This window comes from Drosophila teissieri, chromosome 2L (genome assembly GCF_016746235.2).
Source record: "Drosophila teissieri strain GT53w chromosome 2L, Prin_Dtei_1.1, whole genome shotgun sequence".
In the NCBI taxonomy this organism is placed as follows: Eukaryota; Metazoa; Arthropoda; class Insecta; order Diptera; family Drosophilidae; genus Drosophila; species Drosophila teissieri.
This window is the reverse complement of record NC_053029.1, coordinates 19,308,069-19,322,318: the sequence shown is the minus strand read 5'-3', so window position 1 is coordinate 19,322,318 and position 14,250 is coordinate 19,308,069. Positions and strand designations below refer to the sequence as shown.

Below are 14,250 nucleotides of genomic sequence, written 5' to 3'. Positions count from 1 at the left end.
CCAAGCAGGGGAAATACAAAGTTCTAAGTAAGGAAAGGAACATTTCTTATTCCCATATCTACCCCACCTTTCGTTTTTCCTTTAGTCTCAGTTAACTAACGCTTCGGTTGGCAATTTTAATAGAAAAATTCTCGATCTAGCTACTAGTTTTATTTCTGGATACCAGTTTTTGCGACTCTTTAAATGGCTGATTTTCCGACCTGTGTGTCTGCGTCGCAGCGCGAGTTGGCTCACCTCACGGAGCAGGAGCGCCTGACCGCCCAGCTGAAGGTGAAAGAGCGCAAAAAGGCTGCCAGGGCCAAGCCGAAGAAGATCCTGGGCGGCCTCCTGATGTTAAATCACTTGAAGATGTGGCATCAGCATCGTGAGCGGATCAAGGGGGCGATCAGCACGGTGGACGCCGAAGCGCCCAACTTTCAGGCGGCCCGCATCACCGGGGTGAACAACCTCCGAGACGAAGCGCAGATCTTCATGAAGCGCACCAAGGCCAACATCCAACTGCTGGTGGAGATCTCGCGGACGATGCGCACCCACGGAGCCATCAATCCCTTTCGCTACGATATGGTGCACGCCACCTCCAGCATTCCCATGACCCTGCTCACACTCGAAAAACTGGAGCGCGAAAACCGCGAGTTTGGCCGACGTATTCTGGAGGTAAACAGCGAGGTGGACTCCGGTCTGTCGGACAAGCGGATGCGGGAAGCCAGGAACCCAGCGCCCGCCGCTCCACTGGAGTTGCCGTCCCAGGCGATGGCCAAGTACGAGGCCTTCAACATCCCGCTGCCCAAATCGGACGCCGAGTTACGCCGCCTCTTCCGACCGCGTGTCTACTTTGACATATATCTCAAGGATGCACGACCTCTGGGCAGGATTGTGGTCCAGCTGTACACAGAGGCTGCTCCGCTGGTGGTGCTGCAGCTGATCAAGTCGTGCATGTGCAATCAACACTCCAAGTTTATGGTCAAACGACTGTTCCCCAATCTGTGGCTGGAAACCGATTTGCTGCTGTCGGCGGACTCGCTGCTCCATCAGCCATTGGAGTACGACGCCAAAGTTATTGACCACGGGGCCTCCACGAACGTATTATCCTTCAGCAAGGCTTATGTCACAGGATTCACCCACCACCTGTCCTTTGCCATCTCGTTCAAGCCGCTTACCGTTGTCAATGGATCCCGTGTGGGATTCGGGCGGATTGTGAAGGGCAGCAAGATATGCGAGTGCATTCAGAGTTACGGCACTAAGAACGGAAAGCTCAGCCGGGGTCTGCTTTTTACCAGCTGCGGATTGCTGTAGACTGCTGGTGGTCCCTGTAAATCGTTCATATGTGTAAGGAATATTTTTTGGTCATGTAAATCAAAGTCAGTACTATCAACAACATTCAATAGATGTGGCATGCAGTCATTATTAAGGTGATGAAATAAATTGAGTGTGGGTGGTAAATATACATTTTGTAGGTCTACACTTCAAAGCATAAAACCATTTATGTTCGATATCTCCATGAAAGCAGTTTTTATTCTCTACGCATGATAAGTTATCAATGTTTATGCGTACATTCCAAAGCCCACACAACTCTGGTGACCCACGTGAAAGTCCAACTGGATGTACTCATCCCTGACTTTGACACCACCCCCATTTTCTGCCGCAGAGTGACACTTCTCCGCCACGCGACAACTGCAAGTGTCTCAAACTCCATTATCCGATGTTCGACGTCACTCTTCATTTGACTCAATTATAAGCGAAGGCACTGACAAAAAACACGCAGGAAAAAATAGATGTCGGTGTAGGAGGACACCGAGATACTGGGATTGCGGGGATGGCGGATTTCTGGGGAAGATGAAAGGACTGACAAGCGAAGTCACTCGATAACAGGTGGGAGTGGTTCGGTTTGGGACAGCAGTTAAGCCGATGCCGGAGCTTATTAATAATTGCGATTCTAGTTTCGGTTTATCCAGCCTCCGCCTCACCGCCTCACCGCCCCACCTAACCATCGATCCTGGATGTCCTTTGTGAGCGCTCTCCTGCAGCGCTAATTAATTTTTCTGACCTACATCACAGGGAAAAAGCAGCGGGTGAGGGGCGACGAGAGATTTACATTTATTACCCATACCATGAGCACTGAAAATGACTAACGGACCCCCGAGGTAATGAGCGGTACTCCCGAGCGCCAGCGCCCACGCCCACGCCCACTCCCAATCCCCGCCCAGCACCCAATCAAGGACGAAGGACGAAACGATGGTATGTGCATGGTCATGCCTTGAGGATGCGGACGCCCTGCGGATATTTTTACTTTATGCGCGGCAAATTAAATAATTTTAATTTTTATTGTTCGGCCGCTCTTGGCAGCTCTCACGAAGGACACAGCGGTGGGTCCTAGTCCAGGCGCTGCCCTGAAGTCCTTTGCTGTTATTGTTGTAGACCATAATTTGCTGGCTCGTGGCTAAGTTTTTGGGCCCACAATTCGCTGGCCCATTTCCCCCTGCTTGGCGCTTCTTTGTTGTCTCATTTTTCCGAACGTTTTTCTTATCCCGTGCTGTGTTCTCCAACTGCCCCCACAGATCCGCCTGCTCCACCATTAATATCTGGCTATATGGAGGGACAAATTATCCCAGCTGGATCGGTGCAAAAACTGCTCTGCGTTTCATCAGGCGGCAATCCGCTGGCGACGCTTACATGGTACAAAAACGACAAAAGGGTGAGTGCACAAATTTCCTTTTTTCCCGCCCTTTGTTTGCATTTTCAGCAGAAAACTCAAACACACACTCAACACACACTCGCACACACACATACGCAAACCGTCACACACACACACACACGGTGAACAAAGAGCGAGCGGCAGGGAGAGAGCACTATCAACGGCAGGCAGCAAACATCCGCAAAACAATAATGGCGCTTTTGTTGACCATTTCCGCTTCCGCTTTATGGGCTTAAAGTGCTAATGAGCCACTGCAGCCATTGCAGCAGCGCTCTCGTACTGTGTGCTTCTGCTGCCAGAGCGATTTCGGTTTTCACACCTTCCACCCACCACCAATAATCGAGGGAGCACAGCTATCGTTAGAACTTTGAACAAAAGGCGGTAAATACGGTGGAAAAATAAAACAAGTCACCCACAGCCGCAGCCGCAGCTCATCAGCCCACACACTTAAACGACGGAATGTTGGCTGTTGGCTGTTGGCTGGTGGGTGTTGGGTGGCAGGTGCACCTGCAGTTTCAGGTGCGGCTTCCTATTTTAGCGTTTCCCATTTGTTGCGGTGTCAGAGTTTTCATCTCTGCCCCTCGGGGGACTCATCTGTGTGCCGTGTTTGCTCTCCAGCTCGCTCGCTCGCTCGCCCAGATTAGACGTCGTTTTATCAGCGAAATTAAAATGCATCCGCCAGCTGCGCGCTGCGGAGATGTTTTGCAACCAGAAAAAATATAAGTACTCCATTCCGCTGCAGATAAACTCGGTCATACGGGCGGCGGACAAATCGGTCTCGGCCGAAATCACCATTCTGGCCAATGTGTCCGACAACCAGGCCCAGTACCGATGCGAGGCCTCCAACAGCGCCACCGAGATCCCGCTCTTCCAGTCCACCACGCTCAGCGTCCACTGTGAGTATATATCAGATATGGATCCGTCTCAAGACTTTTCTTATAATATTCATACTTATTCCAACAAAGTATAACAATAAATAAATAAATAATAAGAGGTGCCTTATAAGAAAAGGAACTTGTCATTTAGATTTTATAATACTGTTTAGTATGTAGAGCTTACGTTAGGAAAATATTACCAAGTTTATAAATGTTAAATGTAAATGTTATTTGGAACCGTTATATTTCCAAGTTCAAGCGTAGAGACAAAAGTTCCATTAAAAATAACAACAATTAATAGTGGCAACATATAACTTAAATCAATGGTCAAATTGTTTTCTTGAGTGCACCAGCTGCGCTTTGAATTTGGAAGCGGCGATTTGCCGACTACCGCATCCTTTCTTGTTACCCATTGGTGTGTGTACTCGCTCTTCCAGTTGCCCCGGAGACGGTCAAAATACGCATTGAACCGGAAGAACTGCGACCTGGCATGGAGGCAACTATCATCTGTGACTCCAGCTCCAGCAATCCGCCGGCGAAGCTGTCCTGGTGGAAGGACGGCATACCCATCGAAGGTACGTACGTTATGCAAGGGCATGGCCGCTTGGCCTGCTTGCCTCTTCGGGCCTGGCCAAGCGATTTGGCAATTGGAAGCTTGCCCATCGCAATTCGCCATGGACTTGCCGGCGCCACCATTGCACTTTGCTGGTGCGAGGCGTTTCCACGACAACATCCGGTTCGCTTGCCAGTCACTAAAATTACGCCCATTTCTTCTCCGTTCTCGTTCCTACCTCCTCCCATTGCCTTGCCCGGCATCCGGATCCTGTGTCCCTGTCCGCCCACCGGAACTCCCAACATGCCCCAACCCACAGGCATTAATAACACGTCCAAGCCGGGTCTCTGGGGCGGCACGGTCTCCACGCTGGAGTTCAGGGTGAACGTCACACAGGAAATGAACGGCCAGGTCTACACCTGCCAGAGCGCCAACGAGGCTCTTCAGCGGAGCGCCCACGAGGCGGTCAGCCTGGATGTCCTGTGTAAGTACCTCCCGCCTAATTGCTCAATTAGACGGGATCAGCAATTGCAGGGCGATTCCTAAGGCAATTGCACAAAAGAGCGGCAGTTGAACTTGTGTCCGATATCTCAAAGCGAATCCTTTCTCTTTGTATCCTTTGGCTGAACTTTCGAAATAAAAATCCGCTAGTTACGGATATTTCAATAAAGAAACGTGGTTTTGGGAATAAGATCAGTCCTGGAGATGATTCAAAACTATTCTAAGCACTAACTATTTTTTAGACACGCCATTTTACAAAATGGTTTTTAATAATATTGACCACTCAATATATCTTAATTTTTAACAATATTTATACCATAAGGGTAATTATTCAAACAATTTTAATTTTTTCAACGATTATGATACCATTAGTACATTTCTAAGTACGTTAATACGAACGATTAAAATCAATTGTTCTGAGGTTAAATTTTGGTTAAAGTTAAATAAAAATTAATTTGAGTATATCCTAAATCCCCAGATCGACCCAAGTTCGTGCCACCGCCCTCGTCGACGGCGGTGGGCGTGGAGGGCGAATCGCTGCAGGTGTCGCTACAAACTCGGGCCAATCCCACGCCAGTGATCTATAAGTGGACCAAGGATGGAAGCACAATACCGCAGGACGGCGAGCATCGCATCTTTGCGGATGGCGGAAGCCTGAACTTCACACGCCTGCATCGGGATGATGCGGGAATCTACTCCTGCAGCGCCTCCAACTCGCAGGGAGGAGCCACCCTCAACATCACAGTCGTGGTGGAATGTAAGTACTTCGCTCTGTGTGATTCCCTTCATTGGGTTAATTACGGCCATCGCCCTGCAGACGGAACCACCATCAAGTCAGTGTCTGAGAACATAGTCGTTAATCCCGGCGAGGATGCAATGCTCTCGTGCACCGTGGAGGGCAAACCGCTGACCGAGGAGCACGTAAAGTGGGAGCGAGTGGGCTACGACATGACCGTGAAAACATCGACCACCTTCGCGAACGGCACCTCCTACCTCCATATCAAGGACGCGAAGCGAGAGGATGTGGGCAACTTCCGGTGCGTGGCCGACAATCGTGTGGACAATCCAACCAACCGCGATATCCTTCTGATTGTCAAGTGTAAGTGGTTCTTAAAGTAGGAGAAAGCAGTCGTCTTACCTGGTTATGCTTCACATCCTTTATCCCAATCCACATCTTCTCGTCACCTCCTCCAGTTGCGCCTGAAATCGCCAAGGCTCCCACGCTCCTGCGGGCTGCCAGTGGAACAGGAGAACGTGGTCGCTTGCCCTGCCGGGCGCAGGGCTCTCCCAAGCCGCAGTTCATCTGGCGGCAGGACAAGAAGGACCTGCCCATTAACCGCACATACAAGTACGAGGTGGAGGAGCGCAAGATTGACTCCCTGACCTACGAGTCCACCCTCATCGTGGACAAAGTGGCGCCTGCCGACTACGGGGCGTATGATTGCGTGGCCAGGAACGAATTGGGGGAGGCGGTAGAGACAGTGCGCCTGGAGATCACCTCGCAGCCTGACCCACCCCTCAGCCTGAATATCCTGAACGTCACCCACGACACGGTCACTGTGGCCTGGACTCCGGGATTCGATGGGGGCCTTAAGGCCTCTTACCGAGTGCGTTTTAGGTGAGTGATGCTCGGACATTCAAAGCATGCAAGGGAAACAATTTTTTTCAAACTTCTTTAAAGCCATTCTTCCAAATTGTATACTTTATAAATTTTGACTGGTGCTGCTTTTAAAAATTCAGTAGGCCCGTTTCCTACATTTTGGCTTTGGCAATTATCAAGGGTCCTGGCAATAATGAAATTGCACTCTGCCTTCTCATTCGCAGGATGGCCGACCGCGAGCAGTACAAATACATCGACGGACTGCCCAACAGCCACAAGCTGACCATCGGCGGGCTGCGCATGAATACACTCTACCTGTTCTCGGTGATGTCCTGGAACGAGCTGGGCCAGAGCTCCTACCTGCCGGATTTGGCGCGGGCGGAGACCAAAGGTAAGTCCGCCCCTCAGTGCGAGGCATTCAAATTAGCCGCGAGTGCCGCACTCGACCAGCAATGCTGACATTGATTTATGCGAGGCCACCACTTGGCTGTTATGGCCAATGGACACTGGACACTGGCCAGTGGAGCAGGGGTTCGATTCTGCAGAAGAATCGGTAACTACCAGGTGGGGGTGGTGGTGCCAGGCCAGTTGTCAGGCAGCTATTCGGCAGATTTGTGGAATTAATTAGGTAAGTATGATAAGCAGCTATCAGCCTAATTAGAAGCACGCATGGAATGAGTCAACCGAAATAATTGATGAAGTAAAATAAGCCCACACACTGGATTTCGTTATTTCCACAGGAGCAAAGGGCGTGCATGCACGAGTCCAAATAAATCAGAGAGTTTCAATCAGTTCATCAGTGGAACATGTAGGCCTGTGTTCCACAAACGACATTAGTGATGAAAATAATTAACCAGCAAGATGTTTACAAATAGATAGCTAAACAGTCGTGCCGTAGTCATAGAACAGTAACCATAAAAGTGAGAAAGAAATTAACTTTAATCAGTCACTAGCTAAGCCATAAGAAGTAGAGTTTATATCGATATTTGCTGCAATGGAACACAATATAGTTTGAGTATAATTCGTATAAGTAGACTCAGGGTAAAAGATTTAAAGGGATATGAAAACACATTTCAACTCAGCCTGCACCACCACCAACTTGGCTATTCAATTGGACGCGACTGTAGTTTATGACGCGTAAGAAATGGCTTACAGCCAGACTCACGGACTCAGCCAATGGACTCATATGGAACCGCCTCAATCCGATTTTATGTCTCACTCAATGATCTCCTCCGACCCTGCTGCTGTTAATTGGAATTGCATTACGACCATCACCAACGTCAACAACACGGACGACGCCACCACCGCAAATGGCCACTATCTACTTTTCGCGCATCGCATTCCGTCCGGCAGAAGCCCCGCCCCCTTCGCATCCGGCCTCGTCGCTGGGAGGCGGACCGCCGACCACCAGCCAGACGCCGCTGGGCGGCACATCGGGCATGCTCCTGGTGGGCGTGGGCGCCGGCATCGTCGTTGTCCTGCTCAACGTGTTTGTCATCGGCTGCTGTCTGCACAAACGGAACGAGAAGCGCCTCAAGCGAGGTGAGGGGATCCATGAATCCGGGAATCCTGCGGTTGCTGCTGCTGCTCACTGCTGCACACTGGGAGAAATGCCCAAGAATCCGTCTTACATCGTTTCTTATGTCTTAGTAGAGAAGAGTTATGGAGTTCTCAAAGTAAAATTACAGATTTGATACTTATTTCTGCACAACTGTGCATATATCTACCGATCGTTATAGAAATGTCTAATTAAATTCAGACAATGATCCTACGTGATATACCTTTTTGTTTCCTCAGAACACAAGTTATTGTCTGAGTGTGCTGCCATTATTGCCCCATCGACCAAGATGGGGTTAAATGGGAAGCTGTAGTCGCAGCTGCGGAACCTCGGAGCGCGAGTCCATGGTCATTTGAATTCCTAATTCCCCGGCTCGGCTCGGCTCGCAGTCGCCTCCGTTATTTTCTTTTAATTTGTGGGCGTTGTCAGCGCACGTGCCCGGTGGTCAGCAAATTGCGGAAGGGAATGGGAATGGGATTGGGATTGGGATCGGAAAGGGAAATGGGTTTGGGTTTGGGTTTGGGTATAGCAATGGGATTGGACATCGCGATGGGAGTCGCTGTGGAATGGTGATGGCGTCGCTAATTTCATTTGCCATCACATGTTCCGGCTCCGCTTCGCAGGCTCTACGTGATTTGCGTCACTCGCTGGTCGCTAGTCGGTCTCTTTATTTGATTTCGCTGCGTGTGCCCGCTATGCCAACCGAATTCGACCCCTGACCCCTGACCCCAGACCGTCCATTGTTCGGAGCCCATGACCAAATCCCCGATTCAGAGTCCGAATCCGAATCCGAATCCGAGACGGACGCAAGTGGAACTGGGGCAGCGCGTTCATTGCTATGCTCTGCGCCATTTTATATTTTTATTCCTCACGATATTATTCCTTTTTATTACAATTTTTCATTTCATTTCGCATTTATTTATTGTTTTATTTTCGCAACCATATTTTCTCTTTGTTTTTTGCATGGTTCGTTTTGTCAAGGACTTGAACTGATGCCAGCCGAGTTAACCGAGGACTCCAGCAACACACCGAATCTGGTCATAATTGGCATCTCTCTGGCGGCATTTGGCTTCCTCCTGGTCAACGCGTCGCTGGTTGCCTGGTTCTTTGTGCATCAGCGCCGCAAGAAAGGTTATTATTATTTATTATTATTATTATTGTGACTTTTATTTGGGCAGTATGTATGTACTTTATGTACACTGCTTTATTTGCTGTGGCTGGAAGTTGGGGTCCGTCTTTGATTGAGGTTACTTCTGAGCGGGGCTGGCACTTCGAATTCCACTCCGAAAACCACTAGACAATTGCACTGCCATGTTGCAGCAGCAGCCGGCAGACGGCAGCCGGCACCGCTTCCGTGACACCACCGGAAGCGGAAGCGAGCGCGTTGTGCTGCTTCCGATGCCCACTGAGGACGTCGCTCTCTTTATGAAGCTCACTAAACAATTTCCTGCATACGCAGGCTCCCAGGACCCCGGGCCGGGCAAGGATCTACTCCGCCTTGGCTTCTGGTAATTTCCGCAAGCAACCAATGCCAGGCATGGCTTGGCCAGGATGCGGCAGCCAAGGCAAGAAGTCTCCGGCTGGAGTATAATGATGACAGAAAATAATGATGCATCCCGGGCACCCGGCAGCCAAGAGCTGCTGTTTATTGAACAAGCGACTCGGACAGCCAGCAAGACAAATGTGCATCGTTTTCTTAGCTGAATGCACAATCTCCCGGAAATCAGATTGCTTTCTCAGTTCTCGGGCGGCGGCGGCGGAAGGGGTGCTGAGGTCGTGGAGCACGTGTCGACAAGTGCTGGACATGTTTGCCGAGGGCTGTTTATTAAAACGAAATTATTTTTCACCACTAGAGTGGAGCCAACTTTAAATGGAAACCCTGATGGCGCCATCAGTCCAATTGTTACCATTTTCCCGGCCAGCTTTCCTTAGCAGAGTCACTCCATCCAACTGGCTGGCAAATTTGAGACGTGGTCCGCACACACGGCGTGTACGCAATGTGCCAGCACAGAATCGCTATTACGTGCCGCCAGTCGACTTGCACAACACATTCGCCGGCTAACCAAATTATTTCCATTGAGCCGGAGTGCATGAGCCGGCAGCAAATGGAGCTGCATCCCGAACTCAATACGGCGGCTAGATATGCACATGAAACCACAATAAAGGTCTCAAAATAGATGCGAATGAAAGAGTTTTTGGCTAGGCAGATTGGGAAATTTTAAGAAATTTTGATCATTTGACAATTGGTGCTTAGTATTTATGTACGAACCATTTTTACAAAATTAAAAAATTAATTTAACGCTCCTTTTTTGTTTAAAAGCCAGGCTAAATGCCATTTCTTTGCCCAGAGTGTTGCTACTTTATGAGCACATCTTGCAGTTCTACTTATTTGGTGCTGTATGTAATGTGTGCTCTGTCATGCAGTTTTCGTAAACATTTGAGTTATGACTTGATTATCATCCCGGGCTCTGTCAGTGGAAAACTTTTGATTCATTAGGCGAGTGAAAAAGAGGGCGACACGCCCCGAAACTAAACTAAACTGACTTAATCGGGGAACAAAATGTGGGCCAGTTATTTTTTGACATTTTCAAACGGGAAGCACGAAAAGCATGAACTACAGCCGCAGGACATAAATAAGAAATTTCCCTAAGAATCCCAGGCCAGGCCAGACTCCATTATTTCTGTCCTTCGTTTCGCTGCCAGTGCGGCACAGTTGAACAAATGGAGAGTGCCGGGATACGAATGCAATCCCGCTCCACACAAAAGAAAATTCATATTTCAGTCTTGCTGCAAACAAACACAGCAGCCAAAACGAAAACGAATGCGAGTGCGAGGAGCTGAGGAGCTGAGGAAAACCCTCCTGGAAGAAACAACATTTTTATGACAATGTACGGAGAGTGGTAGGGGGAGCTGCCGTATCCCCAGACCCTTATCCCTGTCAAAAGCCGATAACTGACAATGCCCAAAAGGATTTTTACTTTTCCCGTTTCAGTGTTCACAATTTTTCCATCCATTTCGCTTCTTTTTTCTCTGTGAAGTTGTCAGAGAAACTGGTGCGTTGGCCAGCCGGCGGAGCTGGGCGTTTGGGAATGGTAGTGGGTATGGTAGTGGGAGTAGAAGTGGGAGTGGGAGTGGGATTCGGTGGACCCTGTCGGGGGATATCTCTCTGCATATTTCAATGTTTTCGCTGGCGAAACTTGACTTGTGTTTTTGTTGCAGCCCTCGGATATGCATTTTTAATGTGCATTTGGGCCTTTGTGTCAAAATGCCGCATGGCGCACAGAAAGGAAATCCATCCCGCTCCAAATCTCATCTCAACTGAACCCATTTCCCCCGCCCCATCTTATCCTAAGCCCGAATCCCACTCATCGGCAAACCAAAGCCCAACCGCACTGGAGGCCGCCTAAGAAGCCTTTCGCTGTAGTTGTCGCTGTCCGATAAACTATGCCAAAAGTCTGCGGTTGGCAGCTGGTTCAGTGGTTCAGCTCCGCCGCCGACTGCTGTTCGTCCGTGGTCCGCACTCCACAGTCCATAGTCCGTTGTCCGTTGTCCGTTGGCCGTTGTCCGCTGTCCGTTCGTTCCGTTGCCGGTCATCGACCACAGTTGCCATGAACAAGAGAGCGGCAGTGACCATCGCATCGCCGCAGCCACAGTCAATGCCCAGTGCCACATATTTCATTCTCGTATGAGCTGGGCCTGAGCCGGAACATCCCGAATAGCGCCATCTCTAATGTTTATTGCTTTTCGCCTGGCCCCAAAAAGAGGAAAGGGGAGTGCGACCTCACACTGAGAATAATATTTGATAAGAACTAATATGAAGAGTGGCACTAATAATATTATAAAACAGACTGGAATAGCAGCTTTCAATTTCAGAAGCCCATAATTTACGGATTATCGGTTTATTTCAATTAGTTTACTTCACCTTTGAGCTCTTTACTTCCCCAACAACCTCTGAATCTCAAAAAGTATGTCCTCAGCTGCATTCAAAACAATCAAAGGTCTGTTCAAGTGCACTTTCCTGGCCCACTTAAGAGTCGAAAGAGGTATTGCATCAAACAATTGGTCCAGGCCCTTCGTGAGTGGTTAACAAAGTTAGGGGCATGGGCCTAGCTCCATATGGCAATAGATTTAGAGGCACACACAAAAAGTCAACTTTTGCTGGAGCCTCCAAATATCCAAAAGGAAATAGAGAGAGCAAGTGCATCCATCAACACCAAGGGTGTATTATCTTTTGGCCAGGAGTGAAACTTTAGAGCGAGGGCCGGCACAAAAGTGAAATGGCCCGCAACCCGATCTCGGGGATAGGGATATAGTTGAGTGCGACACTTTTACGACTTGGCGGGCGGGTCGGACCGAAACTTTTATGCCAACGTTGCCACCAGCGATAAGACCACCCAACCAGGCCCCCACCACTCAGTTCCGATGGTCGCCCCACTGGCGAGCACTTGACTTTGACACTCTTTAAACAATTGTCGGAGGCACGGGGAACTGGCCAGGGGATTGGGGCCTTCTGTGGCGTGCGTGAGGGAGCTGCGACATCGAATCTGAAGAGATAAGCGCACAGGCTGTCGTGGTCAGGAAAATCGAGGAAATCGGGGAAAATCTGGCCGAATACGGTGGGTGATGGAGGCCAGAGGGCTGGCTCAGCAATGTCGAAAAGTTTGCTGCTTATGCAACTGGCCATGACAGGCCGAAAGAGTGGATCCATTTGCAGCCGGAGTGGGCCATGGGGATCAGGGAACGGGGAACGGGGAACGGAGAATGGAGAATGGGAGTTCATAAATTCATCGCCGGGAGCAGAAACAATGCGCGAAATAGCTCAGCACCCGGCACATTCAAACGGTCGGAGAGCAAATAGCGCACCACAATCCCGGCCAGCGAATAATTTAGAGCGGTGGCCGGGACAGAGGGCTTACCAGAAAAGACCTTCAAAGCAGACGTCGCCGTCATTAACGTGGCCAGATGACCACAGCATCTGCCTAAGCCGCGCCCCACACATACTACATAGGTTTATGGAAAGCTATCCGGTCGGGCTTTTCTGAGCATAAGTGCAAAATTTGTAATCTCCGTGCGGCGTAGCGTGGCCGCAAAGTGCAGTGGCAACCAGAAAAACAAGGAGCGGATTATTTAGCATCTGCTTTGACGGTGGCCACCGCATTGTGTCCACAGTCCGGGAGCGGCGAAGAGTGATAAGCCCGTCCGCCGGACATCAATACCCTACCAAGGGGTCACCCATTCTGCCCGTCATTCGTCGTAAATTTAGCTTAGGCCCTACGAATTTTGAGGGTAGACACCGAAGAACAGAGCATCAAATACAAATACTGGCTTTTAAGTATATAAAATATTAATGCTGAGAAATACCTGATTCAGGCTAGTTTATATGACCGAAATCAAGGGTACACCCACTTCGAACACTCATTTTCCCAAGCCACCTAAGCTTTTGTTTGCAAAATGCATTTATTAGAGAGCGGGCACTCTTTTCGCGAAAAGACAGAAACGCTTAGGAAAGCGGTCATGTTTTTAATTGCCTTAATTGATTAAAGCCGGGTCTATTATTTTAAATATCCCCCGCACCTAAGCGCCCCTCCGGCGGGAAAACTCGTTTGCCGTCATAAATAAAACAACTGACAAATGCCGAAAATGTTTTTAACTCGCTAAGCCATTAAATCAGTGAGCTCTGGCAGGATACACACATCTAGATATATAGACGAATAGGTATATATGTAGTAATACAGGGCGCTGTCATCGGCAGACCAGGAACCAGGATATGGGTCGTTCGGCACTGCGGCCCTGCATTTAAATGCATTTTCAATTTTTAATTTTTTCCCTACGAGTGCCCCCACAAAAGTGTATAGACTCCGGATTGGTTGGGCATATGTTTAATGAATTAAAACCCAACCAAACGCAGCCGAATGTTGGTCGATCATAAAAAATGCAAATTGAAGCATCGGCAGCACAGAATAAACAGCAGAAAAACAAACAAAATGGAGACAGAACAAAGCAATTTACCTCGAATATTCGGCTGCAATTTGTTAAATATTCATTATACACATTGACCAACATGAACAACGAGCAACACACAAACGTGCATAAAGTAATTTTGATAACTGCCAAACATTCAATGTTCCTTGTGCAAATTAACAGAAAACGGCCATTTTATCGACTAATAGTCCCCGCATGTCACGTAACCGGAGGACGTGCCGCTCAGGACCCCCACTTACCCCACATATCCCCCATATCCACATCCTGAAAAATGTATTATTAAGAAACCGTAGGGCCATTAAATCTTTGCATAGCTCGAGGACGATGATGATGGCAATGATGGCGATAGCAGCTGAGTGGCAGCGCAATGTCCACTTACCATTGCCCATTTACCTATCGCCATCAGCAGGAACATGGCTGACATGGGGGCCACATGGAGCCACACGTGTCTATTGCTTTTTGCCTTTCTGCTGACTCCGCTCAGCCCGA

General features: G+C 49.1%; 2 protein-coding genes across 3 annotated transcripts in view; both read left to right on the top strand.

Moving 5' to 3' along the window:
* LOC122611446 (nephrin) overlaps window positions 1-14,250 on the top strand; it is a 57,252-nt gene that overhangs the window by 27,597 nt on the left and 15,405 nt on the right. Inside the window, exons 9-18 of one of the 2 annotated variants that reach the window (XM_043784561.1) lie at window positions 2,556-2,692; window positions 3,435-3,588; window positions 4,005-4,142; window positions 4,440-4,604; window positions 5,100-5,378; window positions 5,439-5,720; window positions 5,816-6,239; window positions 6,446-6,612; window positions 7,575-7,763; window positions 8,761-8,910. In XM_043784561.1, coding sequence (XP_043640496.1) covers window positions 2,556-2,692; window positions 3,435-3,588; window positions 4,005-4,142; window positions 4,440-4,604; window positions 5,100-5,378; window positions 5,439-5,720; window positions 5,816-6,239; window positions 6,446-6,612; window positions 7,575-7,763; window positions 8,761-8,910 — 2,085 coding nt within the window. The remainder of the gene's footprint in view (window positions 1-2,555; window positions 2,693-3,434; window positions 3,589-4,004; window positions 4,143-4,439; window positions 4,605-5,099; window positions 5,379-5,438; window positions 5,721-5,815; window positions 6,240-6,445; window positions 6,613-7,574; window positions 7,764-8,760; window positions 8,911-14,250) is intronic. The other variant, XM_043784552.1, reaches the window with a different exon arrangement.
* Window positions 82-1,442, top strand: LOC122611458. Its single transcript, XM_043784573.1, has one exon. It carries the CDS (start codon window positions 184-186, stop codon window positions 1,291-1,293), a length of 1,110 nt encoding a protein of 369 aa, XP_043640508.1. The 5' UTR covers window positions 82-183; the 3' UTR covers window positions 1,294-1,442.